The following is an 18,963-nucleotide window of genomic DNA, read 5'->3' as shown; positions in this document are numbered from 1 at the left end:
GTGTGGAAACTGAGGCATAGAAAGTGGCAGTGATTTGCCCAGGGACACACAGCAAGCTGGGAACAAGGGATCTGGGTCCTGACTCCCAGTTCAGTGCCTTCCCTACCCACTGGGTCATACTGGGCATACCACTGCAGCTGGCTTTGTACTGTCTCCAGCACAGATGGAGCACAAGGCAAAGCAAGGTTTCCCTACGGCTGCAGATTTTGGGGGGTGACTGCACCCCTCCCTTCCGCAGCTGGCACACATCCTTGCCGTGGGAACCCCTGGGCGACAGGCCATACCTCTTTGCGGAGGAAGATTTTCCAGGGTGTAGTGGCATATGAGAAACTGACACTGGCAGTGAGCTTGTAGAGCTGTGTCTTGATGCCCGCATCTTCTTCTGCCATTGTCCAACCAGAGCCTGAATGGGAGGAAAGGAGAGTCAGGGGAGCTCTGGGGCACCATGGGAATGCTGTGTCCCCAGCCAAAGACTCGCCAGGACAGGAGGGAGGCGCTGCATCGTCTCAAAGAGCTACATTTTCAGAAATCAGTGACCAACCTGTTCTCACTAAACACGTGACCTCACGCACAAAAGGGATAATGGCGTGACTTATCGGGCATGTCTGGCAATGTTTATACACAGTGTTACATATGCAAAGTCCATTCCAGGGAAAGAAATGAGGAACTTGAGAGTTCCAGATGGAACAGCTGCCCTCTTATGCTTACACATCAGAATATGGCCTCACTTTATGCCTTTTTAAATGATTGATTGTCAAATGATCTAATAGAAACTCTTATACAATCTTACAGACAGTGAGTTACCAGTATGGCACGTAGAGTCTTCATGCTTGGCTTGATTTTTAATTGTCCAAGAGATTGACTAAACAATCTAGGTTTGAAGACAATCAGCTGGGCAGTTTTAAAGTTACAAATGTTTACATGCAAATGGTCTCAACTTTGACACCTCAGAGTTTGGAGACGGCCCACAGACTAAAGACATCCCAAGGTTAAGACTTCCATTATAATTCACTTAGGCATTTTCAAATATCTTGGTTTGCCTGGACTTTCCTCAACACCTGCGTTTTTAGAACGAGTGGGAAAGTCAGGAGGGGCAGTATTCTACAATACAGCAATTTCTGCCCCATGATAATTGCCATGCACGAAGATATTTGTGGAGGGTGCAATACAAATGGAGTGTTTATTTACAGTAACATCTCCAGTGCTTTTAGTAACATCTCTTAGCGCTTTGCACATCATTAGCACGCTCTTCCCTTGAGGAGCGCAAAGCACTTGATGAATATTTATGAATGAATGGCTCCTGTTGTAATCCAAGACAAAACTCCCAGAGAATGTAATGGGCGCATCCCAACTCCTCTGTAAGGTAAGGATCGGCTCCATTTTATAGGCTGATGGAGAGTCCACACAGCAAGCAAGACTGTGTCTACACTATGGGGACTATAATGGCATAGCTGTGGCATCCACCGTAGTTATGCCAATGTAGCCCCGTAGCATAGACGGAGCCTGCAGTGATGGAAGGGGTTTTTCCCAACTCCCCAAGCAACTGCGGCTAGGTTGATGGAAACATTCTTCCATCTAGCTGTGTCTACACTGGGGGTTCAGTTGGCATGGCTACTGTGCTCAGCAGTGTGGATTTTTCACACCCCCGAGCACTATAGCTATGTCAACCTCAGTTTTAAGTGCAGCCCAGGCCTAAATGGCAGAGCCAGGAATAGAGCCAGATCTGTCTCCGAGGCCTATGCTCTAACCACTCAACAATGCTGCCTCTCAGACACGTCAGTCGATTTCTCCGAGTGCGTTGGAGTGGGCTGTGATGCAGAAGGAGCCCAGCCCCTCAGGAGGGCTCTGAAAGGCAGGATCCCTATGCTTCACATTCCTCACCATTCCAAAGTGCGTCACCACTTTAATTGCAGCTTTGATAACGAGTCTAATACTGAAACTTGGCTGGACTTTGGCAGAGCTTCAGCCCAAAGGTCCTTGGCTTTTCTTAGCTGTAGTGAGATCTGCCCAGCCCCTCTGACGTTTCTACCGATTGCATTCCATTGCACTGACAAGCCAATTTAGTGCTGGCCAAAGTGGCTCAGTCCACAGCACTGGAGGGCGAGGCCCTCGTTTTACCCGCAGCGCCAGCGTGAGATTCCCTGACACCGCATGACTGGGATGCCCCAACCGCAGCCGAAGGGCCCGCTCTGCGGGACAGAGGCTGTTTCAGGTCCTACGGCCTGTTCACTCCTTGGCCTGTTGGCTGACAGCAAGAAACCAATTACTACATGTGCCCATGTGCCCACTGCGAACTGGGCTAAGACCCCTCAAACTCATTCCACACACACCACTGAAGGGGAAGGGTGTGGCCAGAGGTGAAAGTAAGCCGGTACGCTCCGGTACGGTGTACCAGCAAGAGCTGGTGTACCGTACTGGGGCAGTCCGGCTTCCCCAGGGGGCAATTTAAAGGGCCTGGGGCTCCCAGCAGTAGCTGGAGCCCCAGGCCCTTTAAATTGCCTCCAGAGCCCCGCTGCTGGAGCCCTGGGGTAGCGGCTGCAGGGCTCCGGCAGCTATTTAAAGGGCCTGGGGCTCCCCTGCTTTTACTGCCCGGGCCCTTTAAATAGCCACTGGAGTCCCACCGCCGCTACTCCAGGGCTCCAGTGGCTACTTAAAGGACCAGTGTGGTAGAAGTAGGGGAGCTGCGGGCCCTTTAAATAGCCCCCAGAACCCTGGGGTAGAGGGGGCTCCAGGGGCTATTTAAAGGGCCGGGGCTCCAGCTGCCTCTGCCGCCCTGGTCCTTTAAATAGCCCCCGGAGCCCCGGGCTGCTGCTGCTACCCCGGTGGGGGGGGGGCACTTACCTTACAGGGTGGGCTGGGGCTGGCTCTGACCCCCTCAACCCCATCCCTTCCGCCCTAGACCCCGACCCTTCCGGGGGCCAGAACTGGCTCCAGAAGTACCGATAAGTCACTCGACTTACTTTCACCCCTGGGTGTGGCATGGAAGGGCCCCGCTCACCTTTCGGCTCCGTGGCTTGCTCAGCAGGCAGAAGGGGTGGGGGCAGGAGTGGGGGAGGCGGAGGGATGAGGGAAGCAGCGGGAGCGGCCGGCTGCTGGCGAAAGAGATTCAAGAGAGGCTGCTGCTTTTCCCTGATGGATGTGGCGGTCTCGCCCTTCTTGATGGGCGGAGGAGGCGGAGCTCCTCTGGGGCTCTTCTTCAGAGAAGAGGGCTGGGAGCAGAGAGAGAAAGCGTTTTCGATACGGTCACACTCTGCCTCTGTGGGTTCGGGGTAGGATGCTCTCCGAGAGCAGCTGCAGGGGCAGCTTGCCAGGCCCTGGGGCAGGAACCACAGGGGCAACAATATGGAGCCCCATAAACCGGCAGCCAGGTTACACACAGACGTGCATTAATTAAAGCCAGACGTGCAGTAGTCCAGTGCTCAGCGGTGCAGCCACCCACAGCACAGTGGAAAAAAAGACATCAGGTTGCCAGGATCCCCATGGCCAAGCCAGCACCGGGCGGACAGCAATCCCCAGGTTGGTCTGTCCCTTGGTCAGCCCTGAACACATACTGATATAACAACTTGAAGTCATGACCCTGGGGCCCTCCCATCCAAGGCTTTATTAATGAGCATTAGGACCCATAACCCATCCTACCAAGTGAGTGGTATAGCTAGGGTGGTTGGGTTACACAGCCAGGAGTGGAACCCAAGAGTCCTGGCTCCCAGTCCCCTGCTCTAACCACTAGACAGTAGATCGGAGGATGCTGAAGCCATAATAGGACGTGTGCTGGTTTGGGGTCGGCATGGGAAGCGCTCACCGATTTTGGGGGCTGAGGGCTCGCCATCCCCAGCTTGGCCAGAGCTTCGTTCTTGGGGTCACTCTTCTTCAGGAAGGACTTGGACGGCCTCCTGGAGGGCAAGAGGAAACAGACCTGCCCAGTTTACACATGGGGCAGCATGGCACCAATGCAATCACACAGAGAGCATGGGACATGATTCCTCCCCTTCCCTGCCTGCCCCACCCCCTCACCTGACGGGCATGATGGGCTGTGGCTCCGGGGCTGGCCGGCTCTGGTACATCTTAATAATGTTGCGGATCTCCCGGCTGGGCTCTCTCTTTGGTGCCGACTCTGCAGCCACCACAGGGCATGGCTCCTTCTTTGCTTTCTTCTCTTGCACTTTCTGCTTTGGCACGGGACGTGGCGAAGGGGGCGCCGGGGCTGCGGGGCAGGAGGGTATTTACCAAGGGAGCCGGTGAGCAGCACAAGAGAAAGCTCCTCTCTGCACTAAAAGCTGCCTCCTGTTCCCCAGAGGGGATCCACGCCCCTGGGGGGCTCCATCACTCTTTCCCAGCTACCCCTGCTCCCCAAAGCCCATGGCCTTCTCCTCCCTAATCCGCTGCTTCATTCCAGGCTGGACTGCAAGAGGTGGAACAGGGAGTTCACAAAATCAATGAACGCTCATGCAACCCTGCACAACTGTGCAGGACATCAAGGCTGGGTTCACAGCTACTCAAAGCCGGAGTGAGGCAGGGGCATTTGTGTGTTGCTCAGTGGCCTCCAGAGGTTCCCCATTCAGGTCTCCCAGATCAAAAGGATGGCTGCCAACCTCTTGCCCTCTGACCATCAGCTGCAGGAGGCATCAGAGGCAGTGGGACCAGTGTGTTTCCACTCTACCAGAATGGGGGGAGCACGGGATTTCTGGCATCTGCACCCTAAAGCAGTCGGGAGGGGTGGGGCCGCTAGCACACAGCTCCAGGGGCTGCAAGGAGTCGTCGTGGGGCTTGGGGGAGAGCTTGGGCAGGGGACAATAGGATCCTTTGACTCTGTCGAGAATCCAAGGGAGCAGCGTCCTGCACAGGTGCTCAGCCCCCTTAGGATCTGGCCCTGCATTGGGAGAGCTCTCCACCTGCCAGGGTCTCTCACCCTCCTCAGCGCACGGCCTCACCTGTCTCTGGTTCTGGGCTGGACCGCTCTTCCTCCTGCTGTGGATTTCCTGGAGGGGTCCAGCTCTTGGAAGGGGGCCTGACTTTCTTCAACTCGATTGTTTGCTGTCCTGAAAGGAGAGGAGGGCCCGGGGGTGAGCACAGAGCAGGCAAGGTCTTTCTAGGTCTGGTGGTGCCAGGCCCTATCCTTGCCACGCTGCTGCTGGAGCAGGCAGAGTTCTGTGTTAAAGCGCCAATTGCTCTGCATGGGGGTCATATCCCCCGCACGCGTCACACACACTCTCCAACCCAACAGGAGACCCCAAAAAACCTGTGATCCAGCCCATCACGGGCCAGGATCACACAGGGTTTGGAATGAGTTCTGCACATACACCTCCCGTTCTGGGCTTCACACTGCTGCACCAGGAGCTGCTTCAGGAACAGGCTGGCTTATGGCTGCTAAAGCCAGGGGAGGCTGGGTCCCGTTTGGGGTGAGATTCATGGCCTGGCAGCAACTCACCCATTTTCTGGAAGTACTCCCGCTTCTGCTGGAAGGTGTCTTGGAAGTCGGAGTCCTTGTCACTATCTGTCAGCTGCTCTTCCTGGTAGACGTGGATCTACAACACCCGCCCCCCAAACAAGCCCAGTTAGGACTGTTGGTGGACACACATACAGTATGGGGCATTTTCCTCTGTCCTGGCTGACCACGTAATCCCCTTAACTACTCCCTTTCTCTCTCTCTCTCTCTCTTACACACACAGATGGGGCCCAGCGGTGCAGTTCAGACTCCGATCTGGATCCAGAACTTCCCCCAGTGCCGGGAGTGTTCGGATTGATCCAGGCTCGGACCCTTTTCCGAAGTGTGTGTGTCAACTGTGCAGACAACGCTATATGAAATAGACAATAGTTCCTGCTGAGCTGCACTGAGAGCCTCCCCTCACACACACCCCTAGGGAGACCCAGCTCCCCCCACACCCCTAAGGAACCTGAGCCCAGAACCAAGGATGGAGGCAGGAAGGAGAGCGAAGCTCCCGTCCACACCCTCAAGGCAGGTAACTGCAAGACAAGGCAAGGGATTCAGGCCTGGTCTACACTTAAAACTTAGGTAATCCAGCTACATTGCTCAGAGGTTTTAAAAATCCACAGCCCTGAGCACTGTAGCTCGGAGATGCAGCTAGGTGGGCAGAAGAATGCTGCTGTCAGTGTAGCTACTGTCACCCGGGGAAGCTGTGTTACTACAGAGATGGAAAATCCCTGTCTGTCAGCGTAGGCTGCGTCTACACGACAGGGTTGTGCCAGCATGGCAATGACGCCATGGCTGTGCCAATGTAGTCCCCGTGGCACAGACATGGCCTCAGTGTTGAGGCTTTTGACATTGATGTCAGTGAAACTGCAGAGTTTGCATGAACATCAGGGCCAGATGGGAATGAACCGGCAAACCCTGCAGTTTCACGGACGTCCATGGCAACCCATCCCCCAACATTTGGTCCTGCATCTTTAATCCTCTGTGAGTGAAGTTTGACAGGACTCAGCACGGTAGCTGTATACAACTCTCTGAGCGAGGCTCTCCACCACCCCCCTCCACCTCCACCAGGCTACTGGAGGAACAGGGGCACCGTCACATGGAAACTCAGTTTGCTGCTGGAGACAGCCTGGCTGGTACCGGTTCTGCTGCATCAGCCAGGGGCTCTGGTGTCTTAGCTGCTGGTGCAGCATTCTTGTGGTTATTGGTTCTCTTTGGTTTGGGGGCCGGGGCCGGGGCCAGAGCTGGGGCTGGGGCTGGTTGCGGAGTCAGGGCTTGTCTTGGCCTTGAGGGCTCAGGAGACCTCTGTCGCTGCTGCTGCTGGGAAATTGTCATGGCCTGAAGGGTCATCTGCTGAGCCTGGAAGAAGAAATCCAAGTCTCCATGACCTCTGCGTACCCACACACCGGAGACGGGGCAAATCCTCCCCCATTCTTCCCCCAGGAGGCACAGAACCACTCATCTCCTGAACAGGCCTATTTATGTAACTTTTCGGGGTTCCCCAGTGTTATGGGCTAAGGCACGGCCAGACCCACCACAGCCCAAGCAGGCACGCTCAAGGAACTCTGGATCCCCACCACACCATCCACGTAAAGCGCTCAGTGATGAGGTTGTTCCATCAGAGAGGGTAAACGTACTGTCAGGCGCTAGGCTACGGAGTTAATACACCTTGGGCCAGACAGAAAGAGATGCTGCAGGATTTGTATCCCCAGTGACTCCCCGGTTGGCTGCTGTGGGCTTTTGTTTCTAGTGCTTCGAGCTGGGGATTCCTGTGGTCTATTCCCAGCTTTGTCACTCACCCATAATGTGGCTGTGGGCAAGTCACTTACCCTCTGTGTGCCTCACTTTCCCCTTCTGCACAACGGGGATAATAAGGGTTCCTCACTTCACAGGCTTAAGTGACCAAATCTTTACACTTACACACACCAGTTAATACCCTCAGAGGCACATGGCAGAGAAATTCAGCATGTCAGGGACAAGCTAGACTGGGCTCGGTGGGGAAGGGAATGGAGCTCAGCCCTCTCAGTGCATTCACCTTGGTACATTCTCTCCTCAGAGAGACGTGTCCCCTCCCCCATTTCCTTCCACTCACCATGAGCAGGGCCTGCTGGTTGATAAAGGCTTGCTGTTGCGCTGCGAGTTGATTGGGATCCACAGCTGGGACCATGGGCTGGGGCGCAACCATGGCTGGGGAAGAGAGAGAGACGACACAATAAAGAATAATGGGGCCAGTGCAGCTGCCCTCCCGGTGGGGCAGGCGAGTGCCCACTAGGGTCCACTGCACATCAGGCTGGGGACACAGAAGTGTCTGGGGTGCAAGCGGTGAGTGTAATGAAAAATGAAATGAAAATTGGGGCAAATGAAAAATCAGAGCCTGATAATGAGGTGCACATGGCAGAACCGAGCCCACCCCAGGAGTGTACCTCTTAGCTTGCCCATCTGCAAACAAACAAGAGATTGTCCTGGGCCAGTCCAAGTTGGGTGACTATACTCTGCCTCCCTCCCTGAACCCCTCCTGCACTTTCAATTGGATACGACACACATTTTCCATTTCCTGCTCTAAACTATCATGCGTGGCCGTAGGGCTGTTGAACAGCCATGCTCCAACACAGAGGTGGCTGCATTTCAGGGGTGACTGCTACAACTCCTGTATGTGTCATCTGTAAAGTGCATCATAGAATCAGAGAGTTCAAAGGGACCCCAAGGGTGAAAGGCCAGTGTAAATATACTTACTCAACGCCCGCCCATCCCCTCATTCCAAAAACGGTACCACCCCTTTTATTTACTGGGACATTTTTGCATTTTGTTACCTGGCATAGGTGCTGGCATCATTGGCATGGGTGCTGGCATCATTCCACCCATCACTGGCATGGGGTGGTAAGTTGGTACTTGCATCATTCCGGGATAGCCTAGGAGGAAAGATGCCACAGGGCAACAGTCACAGTCAGTGACTCCCAAGTAGGAAAGCGCTTCCCTGCCCCAGGCAGCACCCCGTGCAGACCTGCTGCCGTTGGCACTACCAATATCTACAGAGCACGGTGACATGCGATGGGGCTTCCCATCACTCCCAGCAGGCTATACAGCAACATCCAGGCAGAAGTCGTCAGGAGAACTGGCCAAGCGGGAGGGGACGCCTGGCAGATTAGCACAGACTAACCCCACTCAACAGCACGCTCTGGGCTCTGCACCCCACCCAGCCTCACTCTGCACCCCTTGTTCCAGCCCAACCAGGAAGCTACTGAGCCCAAGAAACCAGGTCTGCAGGATTTGTGTTTAGAAGGGAGAATGTCTTCAACTGCTGGGCAAAGCTCTCTGGACCTGCCACACCCAGCGCTTTGATAGTCCCCCCCAAAACGTGGCTGGATGGGCAAACAGCCCAGAGAAGACACAGAACGGAGCACCAGGACAGGATGCGGGGAAAAAATGTCCTCCCACTCCTGGAATAAGCCCCTGCTGCACACCAGGCTGTGAAACAGGAAGGCCACTGTGTACAAAGCTGGTAGCTCTTGTGGCATCCAGGCCATGGTCACTGCTAGCAGAGAACAGGAGGGTTTCACGCCTTCCCGTAGAGCCACAGAACGGTACAGACCTGCCCCATGGCCCTGTTCCAACCCATTTTAAAACACCCCAAGAGAGAACCCACATGCCTCGCTGATTTGTTAACTAGCCGTGTCTGGCAATTGGCCACGCCGCCGTGATTTGTAATAGCCACAAGTGTGTCCCATGGCCATGCCCCAAAGATCTGCAATAGCTACGGATTTCCCCCCAAACCCATCTCACAGACTTGCAATAATCATTAAGCTGCCCATATGTCCCATGTTTGCAACAGCCACAGGTATTCCCACGGCACCGCTTGGCTACGCCCCACTGAGATATAACCTGGACTCCAAGCCAACAGGCAAAAAAAACAGAGAGAGAGAGAGAGAGAACGAACACACCCAAAGGCAAGAGCAAGAATCTGAATATGGTTCAGACTTACTAACCCTCTGAATAGCTTGGGATGATGGGGAAGGGTGGGAGGAAGCAATAAAAAGAGATTAAAATCCTCCACTCAGAGGCAGCCCATGCTGTGGAGGCTGATGGGTCTGTTTAGTGCTGTGGGAAGGACTAAGGTGGACCCGAGACACCACTGATGTGCTTATGGGGCGGGGGAGGGGTGAGCCATCTCCAGGTTCAATATGGAGAAAAGCGTCAGACTCTTGGCAGGAGGAGACATTGAGCACAGCAACTCGGTGGTTGCCCGGGGCCAGTCTGACTCTGGGAGAGGAGCACGGTGGCACCCTCTAGTACAGGGTAGGTATAAAGGGTAGACATAAATGGTCAGTTTTCAGAATGGAGAGAGGTAAATAGTGGTGTCCCCCAGGGCTCTGTTCTGGGACCAGCCCTATTCAACCTATTGATAAACAATCTGGAAAATGGGGTAAACAGTGAGGTGGCAAAATTTGCAGATGATACAAAATTATTCAAGATAGTTAAGACTCAGGCAGACTGCAAAGAGCTACAAAAGGATCTCTCAAAACTGGGGGACTGGGCAACAAAATGGTAGATGAAATTTAATGTTGATAAATGCAAAGTAATGCACATTGGAAAGCATAATCCCAACGATACATATAAAATGATGGGGTCTAAATTAGTGTTACCACTCAAGAAAGATCTTGGAGTCATTGTGGATAGTTCTCTGAAAACATCCACTGAATGTGCAGCAGCAGTCAAAAAAGCGAACAGAATGCTGGGAATAATTAAGAAAGGGATAGATAATAGGACAGAAAATATCATGTTGCCTCTATATAAATCCATGGTATGCCCACATCTTGAATACTGTGTGCAGATGTGGTCGCCCAATCTCAAAAAAGATATATTGGAATTGGTGATGATCTTGATGATCACTTGATGATCACCTGTTCTGTTCATTCCCTCTGAGGCACCTGGGCTAGATGGACCTTTGGTCTGACCCACTAGGGCCATTCTTAAATTATGTTCCAGGGCTACTCCCCAGAGCATTGCAGCCTCCCAAGGGGGCACGCGCTGACCCAGTCAAGAACACACTGTGAATCAATCAATCAGTCGAGCACGTGGCCTCACCTCGTCCTAGAGACCAGCTGGCCCACTCTAGCTCACACACCCCTACGGCCCAGCAGCAGTCCCTGACACAGCCTCTCCACATGCTGACCCAGGATGCTCACCCCACCCCCTCCCCCCTACTGACCTGCAGAAGGAAAGGCTCCTTGCTGAGTGGGTCCAATCTTTCCACCTCCTTTCATGCGTCCAGCCAGGCTCCCTCCATTTTCCATATCCTACAGAGAGAGAGCCCAGCGTTACACGGCTCACCAGGACAGGGGGTGGGGCAGATGGACAGACAGAGTGTGCAGCAGGACAGACAGACACACACAGGCATGCTGGGATCACATCTCCCCATCCCACCGAGCTGAACTTCAGGGAAGGAACATACAGAATGACACAGGCAGAAGGAGGGAGAGAGGGAAGGAAAGGCAGCTGAAGACAGACAGAGGGGAGGAAGCGGCATGAGACTTACTGGCACTCTGGACCCTTGATGGAGCACTGGGTCGAAGAGGTCATCCACATAGTGCTCTAGGCCTTTGGGGGTCCTTGGGACACCTTGGACTCCCAGCTCTGGGAGCAAACAAGGGTCCAATTACCAGTTAGGTGTGGAATAGTTCCCGCTTCCTTCCGCAGTCTCGTTACACTGGATACAAGCCCTCCCCCACCCCCTGCCTCCCTGAGTGCTGCTGGCTTCGGCCACTCGTGCACTGGGGTTCTACTCTGTCTGACTCCTTGGGTGCCTGCCTCGCTCCTGAGGAGGAGCTCACCTGTGTAAACGTTCTCAGTGTCCAAGGATGGCGGCGGAAAGGGAGGAGGGAAAGATGGAGCCTGAATGCCTGGTGCAGGAGGGATGTCCCAGTCCATCCTGTCGGAGGGAAAGTCAGAGAGTTGAGAAAAGCACTAAGTGCTGGGAGTGGGGATGTATGTTTGGGAGGCAGCGAGGGGCACTCACATGTCCATAGAGGCGCTCCGGGACAGGCTCCCCTCCCACTCGGGTGTGATGGGATAGTCAGTCAAGGACAGGGAAGAGTGGCCGGCCTCCTCCATCTCTCCAATGAGATCCAGCATGAAGTCACAGCCAGGCAGGTCCCACCACACCTCACCTCTGAGCATGGAGACGGACCACCCTCGAGGGTCCTTATCCAAACCCCTGAGAATGGGAGAGCAGGGAGAGAGAGGGAGAGGAAGAGAATGGCAGATTCAGCACAGAGGAACACCAGGGCGATGGGGGAAGGGAGGGAGGAAGACATGGTGAGAAGAAGAGAGTTCAATTTCCTTCCCCTAGCACCATTTTTTTCTAGTCCAGGCTGGTTATTCCTCCCCTCAGCAGACTGCACCCAGCCCCCAGCTAACCCTAACCCTCCCCCAGCATATATGGATCTCTCCTCATAGCCCCCTGTGAGGGACAGATCACCATCCCTGTTGTTCAGAGCGGGAGAGTGAGACACAGAGTGATTAAGTGATTTGCCCAAGATCAGATGGAGAATCTGGCAGAGCCAGGGACTGTACCCAGATCTGCCAATTCCCATGCCCCAAGGCCATTCTTTCTCTCCCCGGGATCAACGGTCCTCCCTCTCTCCCTGCGCTCTGAGCTCTGGGAGACACACAACTCCTCCTGACTTGAGAGCACTTTACTGGGCTCTGCCACCCAGGGTTTCACCAGCCCCATCTTGCTGGCCTGCCCAAAGACAGTGTGGCCTAGTGGATAGAACACAGGACTGGGACTCAAGAGACTGGTTTCTATTCCTGGCTCTTCCAGTAGCTGCTGGTTGACGTCAGGTAAGTCATTTCCTAGCCCCGTGCCTCAGTTTCCCCATCTTTAAAATGTGGACAATGATACTGATCTCCTTTGTAAAGTGCTTTGAGATCTATGAATGAAAAGTGCTATAAGAGAGCTAAGAATCATTATTATCCTCACCACCACCACCCTTTTCGGGTTCATCATCTGCACCCCTCCCCCACACACACACACACAAAGCAGGCTGCATCTGCACATCAGTGTCAAAAAGGAATACAGAAGAGAAAGTCATAGGAGGCTCCATGCCATATTGTGGAGTCCTTGATTCCACCCACCCACCTTTCAATCTCTTCCCTTCCGTCCAATCCCAACCACTTCCCACAGTACTAAACCATTCGGAGTTAGAACTGTTCAGTCCATTGAGGCTCAAGAGCCCAAGCTATTCACAGAATTCTATTCTGAAATAATGGTTGCAAACTCTCATGCTTCAGGGCAGGAGCCAACCACTAAGGGCCTGGGGTCAGGAAGAATCGTTCCCTCGTACTCTACAATTGTCCAGTATGGGATTTCTTTCAACTTCCTCTGAAGCAGCTGGTGCTGGCCACATTCAGAAGTGCGATCCTGGACTAAATGAGCCAGTCTGGCAATTCTTATGTTATTGGAGGTATAAATAGTGCAATCCCATGCACAGGTACTGGAGAGAGAGAGAGAGAACAGGTGATGGTGGGAAATGTAACTATTCCAGGGATGAATTTATTACTCCTGGCCTGCAGCCCTGCCCAATGTGAACCCAAAGAACAGCAGCACTCCCCCCTTGGCCTGTACCTTGAACTCAGGATCCAGCCTGCATACTGTTCCCCTGTTGTCCAGGACTCTACTTCAGCAGAGAACATCTCCTCTAGCCCAGGAAAGAGAGAGTCAGCACAGAGCCTTCCACAGAACCCAGAACAGCACAAGATGGCAGCATGCGGAGAGCCCTGTTGGAGGATCTCACACCCAGGCTGCTAAGGAGACCCAGAGGGGCCGAGAGCAGGTTGAGTGCTCTCTCTGGTCTAGCACATGGGGGCTCCATTACTGTGTGCTTGCCAATGCCAGGGCATTCTGGATCCCACGTGTGTAAGCTCTAATCAGTAGCCAGGTGCCTGTAGCCACTCGCTGCAGAAGTCCAACTTGTGTCACCTGAGGCCTGGTTTGCAGAGGTGCTAAGCACACACTAAGTTACAAAGGCAGTACGTTATAATAGAAACATTCTGGGGGAGGGAAAAAAGCCGGGAGTGGAGGCTCAGCTAATCAGCGAACAGCAGGGAAAGTGGCTCATGCTGGAGGACACAGAGCAATGGGGAGCAGAGGAAGTGGCAGATTTTGTCCTAGCTGGAGCAGGAACAGCGAGTGATGGCTACAGTCAGGGCACCAATCCCTGGTTAGATGGGCCAAACCCAAAAGAACTGAAACTTTGGATCTGGCTCTAGATGAGCCTCCAGCCTCTGTCTCTACAACAGGCAAGACCCTGAATCCGAACAGCCTCTGCCTTTGGGAGGGGTTGGGCACTGGGTTCAAACCCTCATGCTCATGCCAGCAAGTAGCACAGGTCTTGTGCCCACTTCCAGCCACAGGAAGGTGAGCCTCCTTTCTAACTCCTGCGTCAGCAGAGGCCTCGTAGGGGCTCGCAGTTGGGAAGGGCAGGAGCTAGTTACCATTATAGGTGAAGACATCCAGCACCATCTTCCCTCTCCTCTGGTTAGCGGTCCACTCCAACAGGGTGGGAGGATGGGCACGGGAGACCTCAGGGTCCGTGTCTGTCTGCTGCATTGCCATGAGGATCTTGCGCTGGCAAACGGCGTTGTAGCCTTCCAGCCCGTGGTCTGACACGAACCTGTAAACCAGGCAGCTGCCTTTAATACATGCTGCTCTTCTCTGGGAACAGCAATAAAAAAGGAGCCATCTCTCCCCCTTCCTTACTTCAGCAAGGGCTTTTCCAGTGCTGGCGAAGGGGTAAATGCGCTCAGGAGTGCAGCCATCAGAGTATAGCCTCGCTGGCTCTGCTCTGTGTCTGGGTTCTTCCACACCTGGCTGACCACCTGACTCAGAATCTCATTGCGCAGGGCTGGGTTGCCCAGTCCTCGGCTGGTGATGTAGTTACCCAGGAGCACTTCCTGCCAGCTCTGGAGGTTCCTGTCCCCGATGAACCGAAGGATCTAAAAGAAACCCAATGGAAAAGCAGCAAGGGGCTTAAATCAAAACATTCAGACCCAAGCTGCAATTGCAGGTACCTTGCACTTCCGGAGACATCTGAACTAGGAGGTTCAGTTGGCCCCAGGAGCCCTCTACAAAATTCAGATCTGAATTGGGGTTCAGATTTCAGGCACCCCCAAGGTTTAGGAGAATTCGGGAGGCAGCATGTCATGGGGATAGGGCATCAGACTGGGAGCCAGGACTCCTGATCTATATTCCTGACTCTGCCATTGATCTGCTGTGTGGTCTTGGGTGAGTCACCTTCCCTCTCTGGGCCACAGTTTACCTGTCTGTCCAGTGAAGGAAATGATGCTCACCCCGTCTTTGTGAAGAGCTCTGAGATCTATATATTAAAAAATGCTAAGTGTTATGGAGGCATTAGTAAAAACTCCATAGTTAAGGCTGGGCTGATTATTGCACTTAAAGCAGAGATTTGACCTCTGGTTTGTATGAAAAATACTGCACGTTTCCCAAAATTACAGCACTTCCTCTTTGACTACGGAATGAAGGTTCTGAGAATTCACAAGGAAACCTATGAATAAGGTTAGGAATCAAAATTATTGTAAAGTAGGCCCTTTACAAATTTTTAGCACCCAGGCTGAGACTCTTTTGTCTCCAACGGTAACAGAAGAGACTCTTCAAACTTCCTGTATGGACAAAACTCACTGAAATCTTGTACACAGGCCACATTTTTTAAAAGCATTATTTATCCTTTTCCTCATTATTTCCACTATCCTGGAAGTTTGAAGGGTCTGTGCTGATCTGTTAGTGAGATCTTTGGAGACAAAAGAAAGTTCTGATTTAGGGTACTAAATTTCTTAATTAAATTAATGTGTAATTCAATTGAATCCCTAAAGTCATCAACAGATTTGCATGTAAATTCTCAGAACATCCATACTGTACTGAAAGAGTAAGTGCTGCAATTTTGAAGAAGATACATTGTATTTTTGATAAAGAGGCTGGATCCCCTCTTTAAACAAAAATCTCTACTCCTGTCCACGTACAAAAGCACCGCTACCGAAGACACCTCCATAAGACAGTAAAGCAGACAATTCCCTCCCAGAGACAATAGAACAAGGGTAAAGTCACAGCTCTGCTGTTTCAGCATGGACTGTAAGATTGAGTTGCATTTTTTAAAATATATAGACTCAATCACAGAATAAACCAGTTAGAAGGGAAGCCACAGATGCTGCAAAATGCAACATAATGGAAAGGAACAGCAGCCATGCCCAAAGTCTCATTAAACTTTGAGCCATCACATGCCTACACTGAGAGTCACTGCATGATTGTATTGCTGTAACTCCGACCTCCTTCACTCCACCCTTTCCCTGTGGTTTGTCATTCTCACATGTTATATCAGGTCTGTACAATTAGCCCCACAAAACACTTTCGAACATAAGCATTAGTATAGACATTTACATTTACATTTAGTACAGCCCTCCTACCCTGTGCAGTTTCCTCTCAGGACACTTGCCTTAAATATATCAGGTGATCCTGGCCATTTTTCCTAACTATTTTGAGGGCCCTCTTCAAACCTCCCCACCCTGTCTATGCATTCCATTGCTGGCATTGAAAAACCACTAGTGTTTTACTTAACCAGAGTAAACATAACAAACCTCAAAATGGTGCTCAGTAACCCTTCTACTTCCCACTGCTAAACTTACCAGAGTCTTTCCTTCCTGACCACAGCCCACCTTCTCAACCCCCTGTGATCCTGCGCCCTCCCTCCTCCTGAGCCAGCCATGACCCTTCAATTCTCCCCTCTGGGGGAGCTTCCATTCAGGAGTCCAAACCTCTGTGACTCTGTCCCTAACACATATGTGCTTTTGATCTCCATACAACAACATGCCCCAACAGATAATTTCACTTTACTCTAACAACCTCTCACGTCATACAATTTAAAGTTAACATAGTCCCTTCTCCGTCCACACTGGGTGTTGCCCCAAACCTCTTCCTCCCTCCCCCATTCACACACAAAACCCTCACCCAACCCAGGCTAGCTGGCCCAGCTGGGGCTGTAGGCTAAAGTGCTTTCACTCAAGCTGGTAACCCACCCCCTTTGCTGTGTGGATGCAAGCTAAACCACTAGAGTGTTGATTAGGTGACCAGACAGCAAATGTGAAAAATCGGGACAGGGGGTGGGGGGTAATAGGAGCCTATATAAGAAAAAGACCCAAAAAATCAGGACATCTGGTCACCCTAGTGCTGATAGCCCCGCACTGCCTTTCCACAATCTCCGCCCTCCCGCCCCCATGAACCCAGAAGGACAGACAAGTTCTCCCACCATTCACTGGGACAGAACCAAAGAGTGGCTCAGCTTGGTGCAGGACTAAGAACCATGGGATATGCCCCCAGAAGCCCATGCAATGTACAGGGGTGAGCACAGCACCAGTGAGAACACAGCAACTCACATGTGGCTTTGCAGCACAGCTGCTCCCACCCGGGTGCCCATCGCCAGCATTAACGCGTATCATTAGCCAATTTATTTCCCTGGGAAAGCTCAGCTCAGATCCCGCCCTCCCTCCTGTCTCCCAGCTTGTTTCAATGAGGCTCAGGGAGGTCAGGGGACCTGCCCATGGGCGCAGAGCAGGTGAGTGACTTGCTGGCTTATAAATCCAGAGTCCTCCTGGCTCTCAGTTCTTTCACTGTCACCTCCAGAGTGCATGACTTTCCTTCTGGGGGTACCACTGCGCTCGGGGTCCTGTGAACCCCAGCAAAGCCCCTCCCCTTCTGGAGACAGAAAGCATCTAGAGGAGCACAGTGTCTGTATAATGTGCCTTCATATTTCACTAATGCCCCACTACACAGGTGAGTGGAGTTACTTTGGGATTGTCCAATATTGTAGGCTAGCTCTGTAATGAACAGCTGCACCCCCACCCCCCGCACTCACCAATTTGTTGATCTCCAGAGCGCGCTGCGTGTTCTCACCCTCCAAGCGGGTTAAGGGCTGCTGCAGGGGCTGTCCAAGGGCAGGGAAGTTGGGCTCCTAGGAGGTGAAAAAGGATGGTGTTCATGGCTGGCATTGCCAATGGCTGGAGCGTGCCACCCTGCTACAGGCCCTAGGAGAGAGCCAGAGTCCACAGCGGGACTCTGCATTCTCCCAGCTGTGCCAGACAAACAAGGGCAAAGAGCGGCTGAGGAGGAGGCAGATGGCTTGATGCGGGGCTCAGTCCTTTATCAGACTCCTAGGCAGAGTCCCTAGTGACAACCCAATGCCATAGACACAGCCCACGGGGACGCACAGCACAGACAGCGCACGCAGCCTCTGCGGGAGTGTCTGCAGCCCCCGACATTCAGGCACGTACCGGAGCGGAGAGATGAGGAGGTTACGGAGCCCAGGAAAGTGTCCTGACACAGAAAGTATGGGCAGGGGCGCTGGAACAATGTGTATAGTGGAGAGCCATTGAACCAAACTGTAAACCCTGAATATAATGGAAAGCCCTTCGAGCCGGCAGTGCGGCAGTTTCAGCACCTATGAGTACGTGAGAGAGTGGGGGAGAGGCAGAACGCTGTGGAACCTGGGGCAGACTGGCAGAGGCGGGGAGAGGAGGAGACAACACTGAAGCAGGGGGAGGTGACAAGCAGGGAGGAGGCAGGAGAGAATGGAAGAGTCCCTGTGGCTTCTGGCATCAGCAGCATCCTACCTGGAAGTGAGACTTCATGAAGGCGGAGAAGGGAGAGTTATTGATGTTGGGTGGGAGGGAGAGGTGGCACTTGGTCTTGACCTCTGGAGGTGAAACCTCCATGATCTGATTGGCCTGGGCATGGTGCTGACCTGTAAGAGAGAGAAAGAAAATGGACACTCAGCCTCCGGCGCAACTGGACACGGTGCCACAGACCCAGTTACCAACACACCCTGCCCACCAGAGACACCCACACCATCACACAAGCCAACCACACCAACCTCCCTCTCTGAGACACCCACACCACCCATCTCCACCATCACCCTCCCCCCCACCAGACACCCACAAAGTCTCCCTCCCACAGAGACACCTGCTCCCCCGCTCGCAGCCCTCTGCACCACTCCTACCCGAGACACCCACGCTATCTCCCCATCCCCACAGACCCCTGCCCACACACAGCGGAGAGGCTTCTCTGTTCACCGTCACTCTGCCTTTTCTCTAGCTGGGGTTGGAGTGACAGGACAGAGAATGGACTCAAGGCTCTGTTAGAAAGGGGGAGTTAGCAGAGCAGAGAGGGGTCATGAAAACAACACTTCCAGGATTAGCTCCGTGAGGGGTGTGGACCAAACCTCTGACGCCCACAGCAGTGAAGCTGCCCATAGGGAACGCCGCAGGCCAAGTCTCTGAAAGGGTTTCCATTCCTTCACAGGTGTATAAATAATGCTGGCAGTGTCCCAGGTGATAAATCAACCAGAGGTCACCATGAGTGAGGCCGAAGATAAGGGGTTTATCAGGGGCGATAGGACAACAATCGCCTCCCTGGCTGCAGAGACTTCCCCAAACAACACAGTTCCTGCACGTCTTCTCCAGCACTCCAGCCA

At 53.1% G+C, this 18,963-nt stretch overlaps 1 protein-coding gene across 1 annotated transcript in view; it reads right to left on the bottom strand.

Annotated features, from left to right (window-relative positions):
• Positions 1-18,963, bottom strand: part of MYO15B (myosin XVB) — a gene marked incomplete at its 5' end in the record, with an annotated part of 79,978 nt that overhangs the window by 19,304 nt on the left and 41,711 nt on the right. The window contains 18 exons of the mRNA XM_084646555.1: positions 285-403; positions 2,999-3,209; positions 3,800-3,890; positions 4,012-4,201; positions 4,929-5,036; positions 5,426-5,522; positions 6,569-6,787; positions 7,521-7,615; positions 8,215-8,337; positions 10,635-10,722; positions 10,962-11,059; positions 11,257-11,354; positions 11,442-11,639; positions 13,053-13,125; positions 13,922-14,100; positions 14,187-14,422; positions 17,350-17,445; positions 18,104-18,234. Of these exons, the coding sequence (XP_084502681.1) occupies positions 285-403; positions 2,999-3,209; positions 3,800-3,890; positions 4,012-4,201; positions 4,929-5,036; positions 5,426-5,522; positions 6,569-6,787; positions 7,521-7,615; positions 8,215-8,337; positions 10,635-10,722; positions 10,962-11,059; positions 11,257-11,354; positions 11,442-11,639; positions 13,053-13,125; positions 13,922-14,100; positions 14,187-14,422; positions 17,350-17,445; positions 18,104-18,234 (2,450 nt within the window). The remainder of the gene's footprint in view (positions 1-284; positions 404-2,998; positions 3,210-3,799; positions 3,891-4,011; positions 4,202-4,928; positions 5,037-5,425; positions 5,523-6,568; positions 6,788-7,520; positions 7,616-8,214; positions 8,338-10,634; positions 10,723-10,961; positions 11,060-11,256; positions 11,355-11,441; positions 11,640-13,052; positions 13,126-13,921; positions 14,101-14,186; positions 14,423-17,349; positions 17,446-18,103; positions 18,235-18,963) is intronic.

The sequence above is a fragment of the Lepidochelys olivacea genome, assembly GCF_965140295.1.
Source record: "Lepidochelys olivacea isolate rLepOli2 genome assembly, chromosome: 14".
Lineage (NCBI taxonomy): Eukaryota > Metazoa > Chordata > Testudines > Cheloniidae > Lepidochelys > Lepidochelys olivacea.
Note: the sequence above shows the minus strand (reverse complement) of the source record. Positions and strands in the feature narration are given on the sequence as shown.